This window comes from Anser brachyrhynchus, assembly GCF_964034855.1.
Source record: "Anser brachyrhynchus genome assembly, chromosome: 1".
In the NCBI taxonomy this organism is placed as follows: Eukaryota; Metazoa; Chordata; class Aves; order Anseriformes; family Anatidae; genus Anser; species Anser brachyrhynchus.
The window spans coordinates 89,076,261-89,091,068 of NC_137694.1; the positions used below are offsets into that span (position 1 = coordinate 89,076,261).

General features: G+C 43.5%; 1 protein-coding gene across 4 annotated transcripts in view; it reads right to left on the reverse strand.

Annotated features, from left to right (window-relative positions):
* CRYBG3 (crystallin beta-gamma domain containing 3) overlaps positions 1-14,808 on the reverse strand; it is a 103,530-nt gene that overhangs the window by 81,619 nt on the left and 7,103 nt on the right. The window contains exons 1-2 of one of the 4 annotated variants that reach the window (XM_080597177.1): positions 13,690-13,796; positions 5,059-5,185 (exon numbers count right to left, since the gene is read on the reverse strand). The exons of 1 other annotated variant lie outside the window; for it this stretch is intronic. In XM_080597177.1, the coding sequence (XP_080453303.1) occupies positions 5,059-5,075 (17 nt within the window). In that variant the 5' untranslated portion in view covers positions 5,076-5,185; positions 13,690-13,796. Of the gene's footprint in view, positions 1-5,058; positions 5,186-12,144; positions 13,610-13,689; positions 13,931-14,808 lie in introns of those variants that run through there. 2 more of the 4 variants (XM_080597174.1, XM_080597175.1) reach the window with 2 other exon arrangements.

Consider the following 14,808-nt stretch of genomic DNA (forward strand, 5'->3'; position numbering starts at 1 on the left):
GTATCAAGAGATGAATTGACAGCTGTTTAAATAAAAGAAAAAATATTTATTAATTGCATTTTGGTGAATTCTGCCAGGATTTAAAGAAAAGATTGAGATGTGGGCTGGTATTCCCATTACCACTGACTGTTAAGCCACAGGTAAGCACGTCTCAGTAAGACATTTGAGAAGAAAGGTTTTTTTCCTGATTGTGGATTAGGCATTGGAGTTAAATATACATTGATATACACATCAAAAATGAAATCCAGTCTGACTAAATGTTATTTTCCCTTACAAGCTGCTTAGAGTCAAGATTCCCTGAACAAAAATGAGAACACAGCTCTCCTGCGGTTAGGGTTAAGATCCTCTAGATCTTCTTGGATGCGTCAGAACAGAAAAGAGAAAGTTCTTTTCTCTCTTTTATAGATCCTCTTCAAGTTCAAAACCATGTACTTTCAGATCACCTCAGGTAATCCTTCATAATGCATTCTGAAACACTAAGATGCTTTTTCAGGGAAAGCACACAGTCTTGGCTGTTCTTTGCCTCCCTGTAAGACATAGCAGATGAATTAATATTCTCTCCTATCAAATTCTTGTGCTGTTGATGTGTTTCATGAAGAAGATGCCACAAACACTTCTGGGCAGCCTGGCACACTAATAAAAGTGCTTCACAGCATGTAACCTATTTTCTCCCTCTTAGTTTAAAAAACAAAACACAAAAACAAACCCTTCTTAGATCTGCACAGCTTTTCCTGACGCTGACACACTTGACCTTAGCAGGAGCTCCCTGTACTAAGAGCAGAAGAATGAGGCTGATATCCACCAGGTGTTCTTCTTGGCTTCAGGACACCAGTCCTTACGGAACTGCTCTGCAGAGCACAAATTAAATACTTGCTTTTGTTGAGTATTACCAGCACTGAATCATTTGTGGCCTCTTCTCTTGCCACTTTGTTTTGCTCATATTCTTCCCTTCAAATTCTGTTTTTATTTCCTAATCCTTTTATCGCTTACCTACTTTTTGTTTGCGTTTGAAATATATGCCTGTGTTACTTCCTTCTCGCTAGCCGGGCTCGGACAGCTTGCTATGACATTGCACAGCGTACACACCAAAACTGAAAGAATGCAGTTCGGCGGATAAACATCTTAAAATCAACCAATCGAAAAAAAAAAGTATCAAAACTTTCTTTCCAACATAAAATAAACCCAAACCTGGAAGCAATTCCCCACACCCTTTCATGGTTTATATTCTAGCGTTTCTACATTCCTGAACCTTTTGCTTTAGGGTGTAGTTCCTCCACACGCTGACTTTGTCAGCAGAACCAGCTTCAGAAATCTCCACACCTTCCTCTTCAACCTCAGCCATCCGTTCTTGCCCCTAATCCAACTCCGCAGGGCTCTCCGGTCCTAGATAAACACAAGGGGGGAGCAGAAGCTTCCAGCAGTGAGAGCTCAGCCAGCGATCCAGCTCACAGCCCGGTGATTCGTGCCAGCGCACACGAAGGGGCAGTGAGCACTGCTCAGCGGGCAGGGATGAGCGAGGGCACGCTGCTGCAGCTCGCTTCTTGTCAGCCTGTGCCTGTGGCCGAGGCTCAGGTCTGAGAGGATCTTCAAGTGACTTGCACCAAAGGGATGATGTTCACAGCACAGAAGCTCACTTTGCTGAAAGCAAGCCTCTTGGACTCCTTAAAATAAAGTTGTCTTGTTTTCTCCCAAAGTCAAGACTACCTTCTACAACCTAACCAACACGTGCACATTACTTGTGCCACGCTCTGTGCTTGGGACTGGAGCCAGGCTGGTTGTTGTCCACCGGACTCTCCCTGATGCAGCTCATCACTCCCTATTGCCAACCCCCCTGCCATTTTTAGGGCTTCCTCCCCACCCCCCCCATCATTGCATCAATCACAGAGCAGTCATTACTCATACATTTTGGAACAGCACTTTCCCCACAACTTCTCTAAAAAGGAAAAAAAAAAAAGTGAAGTTTACGGGCCTCCTCACAACCATACACTCCCATGCTTAAAAGAACCAACCACAGAGGAGCTAGTGTAATTATGCCACATGTACTTTATGTTGCAACACAGTCCCATGCTGTCCATATGAGCCTATACTCAGAGATGCAGTGAACACATTTTTAATTGTGAATGCCATAGTTTAATAATTAATTATTGGGAAATACGTTAAGACAACTAACATGTATACTAAAAATGACCTATTCTTTCAATTTTTGATATACCCCTGCTAGGCTATCATCAGTGGAAATATGTAATACTTCCAAGAACTGTACTCTAGGAGGGTTTATAAATTATTTTTTTTTTTACAGAACCGTATCTGCTATTAAAAAATGTTACAAATGTTGATTTCTTAGTTACGTGTATTACACTCCTGAATTATCATGCTTTTGCTAAGAACAGAAAACAACAGACTGGTAGTACGGATAGGCTCCCCACATGCATTTGGACTGCATCTGCATTACTGAAGTTTGCCTCCACTGAGCTTCATCCTTGCCTTAAGCTTTTCTGGAGCAGTGTATTTTTGCAGAGCTTGGCCACACCAGGTACTGAGCACATTACTCCCTGTTCAGCACATCTGAAGCTAGGTTTGTGCTTAGCTGCCCACATGGCTTTGCTAGACCAGCCAGCCAGATCTCGGACAGGGTTGCAGCACTCCCACTTCTTAACTAAGGAAGATTTATCTCGTGAGTCTTCAGTCCTACACTTCACAAGGTACTGTTGTTATATTATGTACCCAGCAACAGGACTCCACTAACCCAAGTCTAACGGCACACAAACAGAGTTCACAGATTTAAGTTTGCCAAGTATTAGCCCTAAGAACTCTTAAAACCAAAATGCCTTGAAACTTGTTGACTGGCCTCAGAGGGATTTCCTTACCCTCCCTATACAGGGATCTTCCAGCACCAGGATCACCACGGCATCCCTGAGGCAAGGAACTCCATGCACCCAGGGGACTGCTCACCCAAGCGACACCCACTACTCCGAAAGCCTCCATGGTCTGTCCGTACTCCTTGTGCAAATCAGAAGGTTTGAATCTCCTTTCTTTAGGGAAGTGAAAGAGCAGAGCATGATCCCAGGACTACAGAAAACACCTCTGCCCCTCCAATGTGCTTCCACGGACTTCTTAACTATATAGGCAGTTACTCACAGATCATCACAACTGCTTGCTTACGTATTCAGGGAGATACTACTTTTATTTTTTAAATAATAATAAAAAAGATGGCATGGAAATATTAAATAACTTGCCCAGAGTAATAAAGATGCTGTCAAAATTAAGGCTAGACATCAAGCCTTTCAGCTACTTCTCCAGTATGTAATCTACTGCCTTCCTACTGCTATTTCTGCCTGACATCCCTTTTCTCAATCATATGTTGGTGCATCTGACACAGATGGGTTAATCGTCAGTGAAGGCCGACGGATCTCTTCATCTCAGCTGTCTCACTGCTCTACCCTAGTGCCTTGCCGGCACGCCTACCCTGATTAGTATCACTCCTATCCTCCAAATAACCAAGATTAAACACAAGTTAACAACAGATCCCATTCTGTATATTCTGCATAAACTTCTCTTTGTGTGATTTTCTAACGCTTTTTGTTCTGCTGCTGAAAATCTGTTCTGACCTTTCTGTAATAGCAGGACAGGTGGTGTCTGAATCAGAAGCAGATTTTGGTCCAAGTTTTTAATCATTGCACTTGCACAGGAAAGGTCAGAGATTATTACGGGGAAGAAAAATGCTTATAGTTCTTACCGTTGCTCACACACAAAGAATAAAAAAGTAGACAAGTATAAGCAGAAATACTCGGATCCAGTTTAGTTAATATACATGAGGGATTACAGTAAAGAAAGCACCAATTCAAGGGAGCAAATTTAATTTAATGGTTTGTGAGAGCTTTTCCAAATGTCTCTAAAAACAGAACGAGACAATTATAAACAATTACATCTTCAAACGGCCCTCGCAGCACCTCCATGCAGCACGAGAAGTCTGCTTCCTCCACCTTTGTTCTTCGTAACAATCCCTGGGAACTTGCAAATTAAAAGCCCACCCCCTCTTCCTCTATTAACCAACCCCACCCATATTATGCACACAGCAGATTGTGAATGTGTTGTGTTAGATAATAAACAAGCTACTGGCACTATGCAAGTGCGATCAAGCACAAACGTGTGAGTTGAGATAAGACTGACCAAACGCAGTGCTTACCAAACTGAAGCTAACCACTGTGGCATTTTACAAGGCACCCGCTGCAGATTGCTGTTTGGGAACGGGGCAATTAATGGGCAGGCAGGCTCTTAAGAAAACAGGGACGGCTGGCTGAGGCTCAACTCAAGGGACATTGCAACACCACTTGTGGATACCAACCCTGCCTTGTCCTCCCACCTGGGAATACTCTGACTGTACAAAGCGAGGTCGCTTCCAACCTGGCAGGTCCAGAATTCACTCCTCGTGCAGCCCAGATGTTACCAGATGTTACCGCAGAAGTGAGGGCTCTACCATTTTGCTACCTCTCTTCCTCTCTCTCTTCAGGAACAGATGACTCCCCCCTGCGAAGTCAAACACTCTTTGCTACCACATTAAGCTAACATTGTTTATTTTTAACTGGGCTTCTCTTCAGATTAAGGCAGAAATGGGGGCCATTTCATGGGTTGATTTGCAACAGTAAGAGAGTAAGCAATGCCTAACCTGAAAGCTGCTGTGAGGTACCAAGTGTCCCAAAGCTCCTACATCTGACTTTACTGACATAACGCTAATAAACTAAGCTTGACCTCTCTCTCCAGGTTTAATTACATCACTTGTGACATCTCCTTCGAATATTTTTGAAACGGTTTTCCTCAAGACAATGTGTCTTTGTTTTAGCATTGTTGACATAATTCACCCTCCAGTGCAGTCCTCACTGAGGCTAATGTCATTTTTGACTTTCCTTTCTTGACAGTTTCTTCATTTCAGCATTCGGGGATGTGATTCCAGTTCCTGATCCCTGCCTTTTATTTCTCTTTGAAAAAACTAGTGCTCCTCTCTGAGAAGTTGCACTACATTTGGTCTTGATGTTATCACTTCTTTCCAACTTTACTTACTGCCAAGACGATAACATATTTAGTGGTGATCCTGCAAAGGAAGTATTTCAAACCCTGACAATCAGAGAGGTTGCTAAAGAGAATCTGATCACCTAGTACCTCACGACACAGCTGGGGGAGAGCCTCCCTAAAGAATGGGAAAGAGAAGAAACCCGAGTCAAGTAGTACTATCAAATGTAATTTTGCAAGACCAAAATTGTCATGAAGTTTCAGCAAATTTCAGGGATTCTCAAACCGTGTGAACAGACCAGTAGTAGTTACAAACACATCTGCAAAGAGCCATAGGTTAGCTAGTATTGGTTTCTTCTCTGTTTCTGCTTTTAAAAAGAAGACAGCTAAAAACGCAGACCTGTTGAGTAATATTTTTCTACATCTACCAGTTGCCAGACTTGCCACACAGACCACTATGATCACTGAAACTGGCCTGCGTAATAATCTAGATCACAAAATTTCACCAAGGGAGACCTGCATTAAGCCTGTAGCACCTGGCTGAAAGATACAGAGTTCTGATTAAAAAGTGGCAAGCAACAAAAAATCTGTCATATTTGTAAATAAGACTTTTCTGTGTTTATTACTACTAAATTCCCTGAGTCAGTACTAAAAATTAGGCTTACTGCTCAGAATATGTCAGGCTTTGTCTCTCATCTATGGGATCTACCGACGTCTACGTGGAGCAGATCACAAAGCCCTCTGGTTCAAACACCTTCTTCAAGTCACAGGTCTGTTGTGACGTGAAGCACTTAACTCTCATTTCCCCTGCAGTTATATACCTTGAGGCAGAGCCATGCCTCAAACTGTAATCCTGTCATTTGAAAACCTCCTAGACGACCTAAACACTATTGAGCTACTTAGTTTTACTCTGTGAGGCAGGTTTTCCAGACATCAGATTGTTCTGGAGCTCTTCTCAGCCATTTCCAGTTTGTCAGTACCTTTTTCATAATAAAACATGGATGCTTCAACTAGGCTCAGTACTCTAGTAACTAAAGTGCAGCCATAGATTACACGTACTTTATTTATACAACTGAGCATCGCTTTTTCCTCTGAGCCACCATTTTGCTTTGGCAGCTCATGTTCAGGTGACTGCCAATGATGACAGTTGAGTCTGCTTCTGTAAGGTTGTCATCTACATGGTGATTCCTCTATTTTTCACCCTACTTATCTGCAAACTTCACAAGCTACAATTTTTATCTTCTTTCAAATTACTTGTGGAGATACTAAATTGATTCAAAACCACTTTGTTTAAATTTTTTTCACATATAAAAAGTAGAAAATTATTTTCCACATACGATTTTTTATATCCCTCAGTTTGTCCCACTGCCATTACACTTGCAAATATTTTAATTGGGGCATCAGCACCAAGCGAGATGCCTTAAAGAGTCTGAAGGTACTGTTTTAGCAGTTTGTCAACTAAAATTGTAATCTCATCAAAAAATCAAGTTTGAGAGTTCCCATCCTCCTGCAGTGTTAGGATCAACATATTTATTAACTTCTCAGGTCACCTGAAAGCCTTGATAAATCAACTTTTCAATCCTTTCCCTTTAATCCAACCAAATACAATGGACTTAAAAGTGTTAATTGAAATGCCAACACCTTAACTCTAGATCCTAAAATCACACTTGTGAAGCCATTCATGCCCTGTGAAGCCCAGAGAACTGTCTAAACCTGATCTACAAAGAGAAGTTAGACATTTTTTTCAAGAGTCAAGCTTTTGGCATGTATATTGAATAACATCCGTTAAACTAATCAAAAGGAAAACATCACAGTACAGTACAGTGGCAAGAAGATGCATCTTCAGCGTCTGAGGGAAGCAGCAAAAATTCATAAAAACTGCCTTCTGCACCAAATGTCAGTCAAGATACAGCAGCATTTTTACAGAAAACAGAGATGCATTTAAACAGAAAATAGTAATGAACAAAGAGCTATTCCCCCTCCCCCAAATGACAAATTTCAACCAACTTCTCAGTAAGATTCCCAATTCCAGCACTGTTCACGGGAAACCAGCAGTGACAAAGTCTTCCCGTAATCTCTGACAAGGCTGTTAGGGCTTGTCCTGAAGAGAGGAGTGTTTGCACAGAAATCTGAATGTGAAGTTTCTGGCTCCCGCTTCTGTCCTTACATGTAGGCCACACACATAGGGAGGAACAGTAAAGACATCAAGATAAACGGAAATTATAAAAACAAGTCAGTGGGTTTGAAATCGGAGGGCAAAAGGAAAGCAAAACAACTATTTAAAACGTATAAGAGAAGTAGGGGAAAGGGAGCAGAAAGCAGAGAAAAGTAGGGATGAAGAAAACAGAGGCAAAAGGAAGATGAGACAGGAACTCAGGCAAGAGAAGTATTACAATCAGCCAACTCATTTAAGTGTTGGAATAACATAAAATGTATTCTATTCAATTAAACAACCCCACTTGAAAACTGGTTTGATTACAGGCAGCATTAAGCGTGTTAGATTGTTTTAACTGAAACATTTTTTCCTCTCAGACCTGTTTATGCTGCTTGTTTACATACTGTTTTTCGCTCTGCTTGCATAGCAAAGCTAGGTCAACTTCATGCTCTGCATTAGCAGCACTGCTTCACATACACAATGTGAACTGCAGAGCGTATAAGTATAAAACTGATTTTTTTTAATCCTCTTTCAAAACGCAAAGTAAAAAAAAAAGCCATGAAAAATAAAGATGTTATAAAAGTACCAATATGCCATATTTTGCAAGGAAAAAATACATTAAAATGCAAGAAACAAACCATGCCTTGCCATCAAACATGTTCCTTTAAACCTAAAAGGCTAGAGCTCAGTGAAATAAGTATGATGGCCCATGATCGCCCTTGCTGAATAACTTAATCTGTTTTATACACAAGGGAATTCAACAGCCATACAAAAGCTAGAGAAAATAAATACAAATGTTTCTGAGTAGAGTCTACTTCAATATTGAGCAGTAGGATTATACTAGATTACATCAAGGTTTTTGCCCTGGCATCTGTCAAGCATAGTAACAAATATGAATATAGGATCTGCTCCATATTCACTAGTCTGAGAGGTTAGGTAAAGTTTTCAGCATACGTATGAAATAAATATATTTCTGGCTGCTAACACACAAACTTGGTATAACACCAGAAGCGGCTTTGTAAACTATTTACATTTAAGGTTAAAATTACTGAATTAATAGAGAATAGCTCATTATAAAACTGCTTTCAAAAGACACATATTTACAGGGTTGGGGACAAACAACAATACATACAAATGACAAGAAAATAGAAGACATTAAACCAATCCACGAAAGCTTTAAAGCAGCAGTAGATATTTTCCTCCTGATAAACAGGGTTTCACGTATTTTTTAATAGATGCCATTAAGAAAAAGCAACCGAAAAAAAAAAAACATGCAAAGGAGACTGGTGTCACCAGCAAAAGCAGCGAGCTCTTCTAGTCAGGTCGGAGCAGAAAACTATTGGTAGAGGCACACGAGGCTACAAGTTCACCACAAGAAAATACTTCTCAAACTCTCCCATTTTGTACATGCGCAGGGCAGTATCCTGCAGACACTTCCCATATTCATCAAAGTTCCCTCTCTCAAGTCCAAAGCCTGCATCTTCGATTCAACCAAAACAAATCTGATGGCTAAATTTGTTGCACTTAATTGGTGATTAAAAAAAATAAAAGGCTTTGTCACTGGATTTTCTTCTGCCTTTGCTCTTCATGTACTCCCAAGAAATACTTCCTTGCACGTTGTTCCCTGCTTTCATCAATAGGCGAAGTGCAGGCCTGCACGGCCTTCTGGACTTAGCCCGAGACCTTCAACCCATTTAAACAGATATACTGCCTTCTGTGACACATTTTAGCAATTTAAGAAACACTGGAACATTTGGAAAACCAAGACTCCATTCAAAAACATGGCAAGCCATGAAATTATAAATACAATTAGTGACTGTATTTCATCTCACAAAATTGACACGAGAAGTTAAATGACTATGGAAATTCACATTTCTGATCTGAAGAGTCTTCAAAAGTGCTACTGTAAGGTTAGTTAAAATTTTTAAAAATTATTTTAGAAATTAAAATATCAGAAAAATAGATATGTTAATTTTCCCAGAAAAGCCTACGGTGTAGCAATGTAGTGCTATGCTACTGTCTGGAAGTGCAACAGTATACACTCGCTGAAGAGTATGCAGTCCAAAAAAGCCTCAGAAAATAAAAGCAGCAGTTAGATTTTCATCTTTGTAAGAAGTTTCAATAACCAGAAATACAATCTTCACAATAACATATTTTGAATTCCATTTTTTTTTCCTCACTTGTGAGTCTTTTATTCATCAGATGAGAAGACTGATAAGTTTTAACTGCTGCAAAACCATTCCTTAAAACCAAGGAATCACAGATATTTTGGAAATCTCTTTGTATTAATTCTAGCACTTATGACACTTATTGGGAAGGAGAGAGTGCTGTTAACATTAACTTTTTTTTTTTGTAAAGTTGTTTTTTCTTTTAAGGAGTGCTACTGTTATAATTAATACTTTAGTAACATTTCCTTTAGGAAATGTCTCACAAGCACATGGCCAGCTGCTGGGCTTGCTCCTTTTGGGTCTCACTCCCATGAGACATTTAGGTTCACGCCTAATTCTAATCAAACAAGTAGTCCCACTATAATATACAGAATATTTCCTTACTTAATTATAGGCAATAGCTTTGGTAACCTGCTGAATAAGGGCCTTTGCAATTTTGAATTATAATTTTGAATTATCCTGCAATAAAAGTCACAATAGAAAAAAAGAGGAAACAAACAGAAAAAAAGTCCAACAAATTAACAAACAAACATAAATTTTTCATAATGCACCTTGCTTTAGTAAGTTTAATTTGAATTCTTCTAAATAACTGGAGTCTTCCCCTTGCTGGTTCTACAAACTGTTACCTCTGCTGCATTCTCACAAATGAGTTAGATTTAAAAGAAATAAAACTGAAATAATCTTCCTCTGCCCTCTGAACGGAAGAGTGTCTTTACTAGAATACAGACTTTTTTTTCCCCAGAAAACAATAGATTTCTTCTAAGACACCAACAGTATGTGAATCAAAACCAGCCAGGAGGTAGCAAGTTCAGAAGAAATAAGTTCAAAATGCATTACTCCCCTTTTAATCCATTCCCAGTAGTTCCCAAATGCATTTTTTACAGCTACAAAAATACATGTGCTTTATAAACAGGAACAATGACTGGCAAGCCCAGAGGAAGAAAGAGGCTCTCTAATCTCTCCTTAGGCAGTATAAACAAAGTTCTTCCACCTCTGAAAGCCCTTAGAAACTAATGGATGAACAGAACAATAATCTCAATTTAAAAACAAAACAAAACCTATAAGACCAAATAAAAGGTTGCTCTTCCCTGCTTGATGTCTCTGGTACTCTTCAGTAATGCAGAAACAATATCTGGACAATTCCAACAAAGGCCCACTTGCACTGGTAGCTACTTGACCAAGCAATGGCACTTGGAGGGAAAAAGATAAACCTGAAATGAACTTGCTAAACAATATAGAGAGGAACAAATTATAAAGACAGAGTTTAAAGAAAATTTTAGTGGTAGCTCTTGGTTAAAGTGATTGGTGAAGTGTCACACCCCCTTGGAGGCTTCTAAGGTGACCTACAAGGTCACGTTTACTTACAACAGGTCAATTGCTAAGGCATGGAAGCAGCATATCACTGAATGAATATGCAGTAGATTGGCTTATACTCTAAAAGCTGCATCTTCATCCAGATGGACAAAAGAAACATGTAAACATAACGATAAATAAATTAGACTGACATTAGAATAAAAAATCAATCGGATTTTTCCACACTGGAGATTTAGACTGCCAGTAACAAACAATTAATTTTGTATATTGAAAATATCAAATAGCAGAGTAGAGCACAATGACTACGTTTGATGGAAGCTGATGATAAGGAACTGGGAAGAAAAACACCAAAGACCTCGTTCAAAGCCATGCCAGCATCATGACTCTGAAGAATGCATTTACAGAGGCAAGCAGTAGGTGAAAGATAACTCACATTTAAGTTGCATGTAAAAGCAGAATGAGCCCCTAACAGATGTGCTGTACCTCGTGCCACCACAAAACTTTCAACTATTCTGCACGGGTTATTTTCCACCAGCAAGCCTCCAGCAAGTCTCATGTTCATCAGAGCTACAAACAGCTGTAAGGGCAAGTTATCAGCACATAGCTCTTTGCCACACGAGGTTCTCAGAAGAAAATCCTATGACACTGATTAACAAACAGTGCAATTCCCTCTCCCCTTCCTCCTGTTTTAAGCCCAGGTGAGAGTAGGGTTGATTTTCTTATTTATTTATTTTTTAAAGCTAAATCTGAACATGAACACGATGCCCGGAGCATGAAACGGTAAGACCTCTGTACCCTGGGCTGAAGGGGCAGCTGTGGGGCGGGGGGATGCAAAGCTGCCATCTGCTGCTGCCCAGTTTGCAGGTGCATATGGAGAATGACTTTTGGACACATGCAGGCTCACCTCCAGACACTTCCAAAATTTAGGAAACTGTTGTGATCTGCACAGGCTATATCAAGCATGATGAATGTCTCTGAGGGTCCATGTAGATAGCCTGTGGATATATGTGGCCCTGCATAACATACTGCTCCCTCTCCTGCCCTCTTTACTTGGTTGTTCTGCTTTTCTGAAACCCAGTGCTAGGTAAAATACCTCGATACAAAAGTTTCATGCCACACATTTCAGATCGGATCCGGTCCCAGCATACACCATTCCGATCATTTTACCAGGAAATTAATCACCGAGTGTACACATTTCTCAAGAGATGTGTTCCCCAGGCCGCCTCCTGCCCTCCACGCTGAACAACAAACACACAAAGCAGCCTCGGCTCCCCCTCCCCACCCGCACGCTTTGTTCAGCGATCCATTTTCTGCACCGCAATGCTAAATCAACGCGCCGAGCAAACCTGGGGCGCTCGTTCCAGCCCGGCGCTGTTTAATGTATGCAATTACACTAATCTATGGAGAAGGCTGTCAGTGGAAACCAAAGACGAGAGCGTCAGCATTCCAGGCAAACCTACCGCCCCGCAGCCGGCGCAACAAAAAAGCTCTTTAACATACCAAATTGGGCTCCTCTCAGCTGGAGGATTTTTGCTGGCTGCTTCCACTCCGGAGAGGAATCGAGGCGACCGCCCTGCAGTTAAACCCATGTGAGGAGGTCAAGCAGGAGGCCAGGAGGCCAAGCCTCCTCGCACCTCAGTGGACTGCCCCAGTCAAGGAAAGGCTCTTGACTGCAGGAAATGAAACTCTGATTGAGATGAAGATAACAGGCTCCAGCCTGGAGTTGAGTGGAGCAGATCTACCATGAGGACAATCTGCAGATAGCACACCTAGCTCACAAACCACTCAGCCAGCGTCGCCCTGCTCCCTAATGAGGTGTCCGCTAGGCTTTTTTGTTTAGCTTGGACCACAAGTGTACGGAGCTGGCAAGGAGCAGCCAGATGACACCTCTGCTGCTGCCTCTTCACATCCCGTGCCAGCTCCAAGTCTTTTCTTTCTGCTGCACCTTCATCACCCCTGCCAGGCGTGATGGTCACACTACTCTCACCACGGTGAAGGTGCTCTTGATTTGGCAGCTTTGCTCATGACTCTTTTTTTTTTTTTCAGGAAAATGAAAAACTACATGACAGCCCAGTGGATCCCCGCTCATATGCTGGTATATCAAATGACTATCGGTTATGGTAAAATAAAGAATCCCAGTGTTAAAACGGTCCTTTGTGGACCATTTACGAGACCTTTTAGGACGGCCAGTGTAAGACAGTAATGCCCTCTCCTCTTCCTCCTGTTTTAAGCCCAGGTGAGAGTAGGGTTGATTTTCTTATTTATTTATTTTTTAAAACTAAATCTGAACATGAACACGATGCCCGGAGCATGAAATGCTAAGACCTCTGTACCCTGGGCTGAAGGGGCAGCTGTGGGGCGGGGGGACGCTCTGCAATTTTCCGCGACTGGTGAGAAAGAACTAGTGATATCCACTATCTCCTTTACTAGCGCACTTATTTGCCAGCCTGTTTAAACACAAACATAGGCAGTGTCAAGAATGACCCAAAAAGATTAAAAACAGCATGTTAAAAGCTAAAAAACCTTAGTAGTATACCTGAGGAAATAAGGCCAGGACGGCTGACACCTCCTTACCACAAAATACACCCCAATTAATTCAGACCGATAACAAGACTCCATAAGAAGCAGAAGGCAACTTTATCTGTGGGTACGTACACGCAGAAACCAGCCACCAGAAAAAGAAAAAAAAAAAAAAAAAGCAAAGCAAAAAGGAAGAGGAAGAAACGCACGAGACGCTTGGGACGCTTGGGAACCTTCTCACCTCGCCCGCGCTCCCCGCGCACCGGCAGCCACCGGCCCGCCCCGCCCCGCGCCCCGCACCGCCACCCAGACCCCAGGGAAGGTTTTGCCGGGCGCTAGCAGCCGCCTTGCACCAGCCCGGGGGGACCCGGGGCGCGGACCCCGCACGGGGCGAGCCCCCTCCCCGCTTTCGGTTTCCGCGGAAGGGCCGCAGCCGGCGGAGCTGCGCCCCGGGGCCGGTTCCCCGCGGGACAACCCGGGCTCGGCCGAGGAGTGCGGCCGTGCCGTGCCGTGCCGTGCCCCTACCTGTGCGCTCCCGCCGGCCGGCCGGGCGCCGCCGCCTCCTGCCGCGGGGGGCTCCTGGCGAAGAAGCGGGAGAAGGCGCCGTGCCAGGAGGGGCCGGCCCGCCGCCGGCTGCCCCCGCCGGACATCGCCGGGACGGGACGGGGACGGGGACGGGACGGGAGGCGCCGCCACAGCCGCCCGGCACCGAGTCACCGAGTCCCGGCGGCTGCCGCTTCCCCCCGCCCCGCCGGGGGCGGCCCTGCCCGGCCCTGGGGCGGAGCCGCCGCGGTGCCTCCGCCCGGCGGCGGCCCCCGGGAGCGGGGACACGGGGCGGGAGGCGCGGCCATTAGCCTCGGCGCCTTAATTGGGGAAAAGGAGCTCCGGGAGGAGCCGCAGCCCGCTCTTCGCGGTGGAGGTGGGACAGGCCCCGCGTGTTTGGCCGCCCGCCCCCCCCCCCCGAGGCGCGGCCATTTCCCTGCCTCGCCTCAGGGGAGCTCCGGCCGCCCCCGCTGGGGAAGGTGAGGGACGTGGAGGAAAGGGGCTCTCCCGCCTTTCCAGGAGATTTTTTTTTCCTAGAAAGGGATTTGCGTTTACTGACATCTTCGGTTGATGGCTAGATTTGATGCTCTTATGAGTCGTCTTCAAGCCGAAGGATGCTGTGAAGGTTTTTCTCCCTCTGAGGACTGTAGCCTCCCTCAAGTTAACATCAAACTATTTTGACCAACAGGGACGACTTCACAACAACCCAGTGATGAACAGAAATATCCCTGCTTTACAGATAGAGAGATGATGCACACCACCTTAACAATTCACTGTGTGTGAATCACTTGTAAAATAAGCTAACCTCGATGTCAGGATTTTAAATACAGAACCACCCTTTCCTCTTTTTCACCTTGATGAACATCTGTTTCTTTGTGACTGCCTGCCTCACTTTCATATGGCTTTGCATCGTGCTACCTCACAGTATCACAGCACGGCTGGCTGGGACCGCTGGAGGCCATCTGGTCCAGAGCAGGCTGCCCAGGACCTCATCTTTTGAACATCTCCAAGGATGGAGTCTCCACCATCTCTCTGGCCAGCCCATGCCAGTGTTCACCTCTTTCCTGAAAGAGGTTTCTCCATTCATTCACCTCAGTTCAC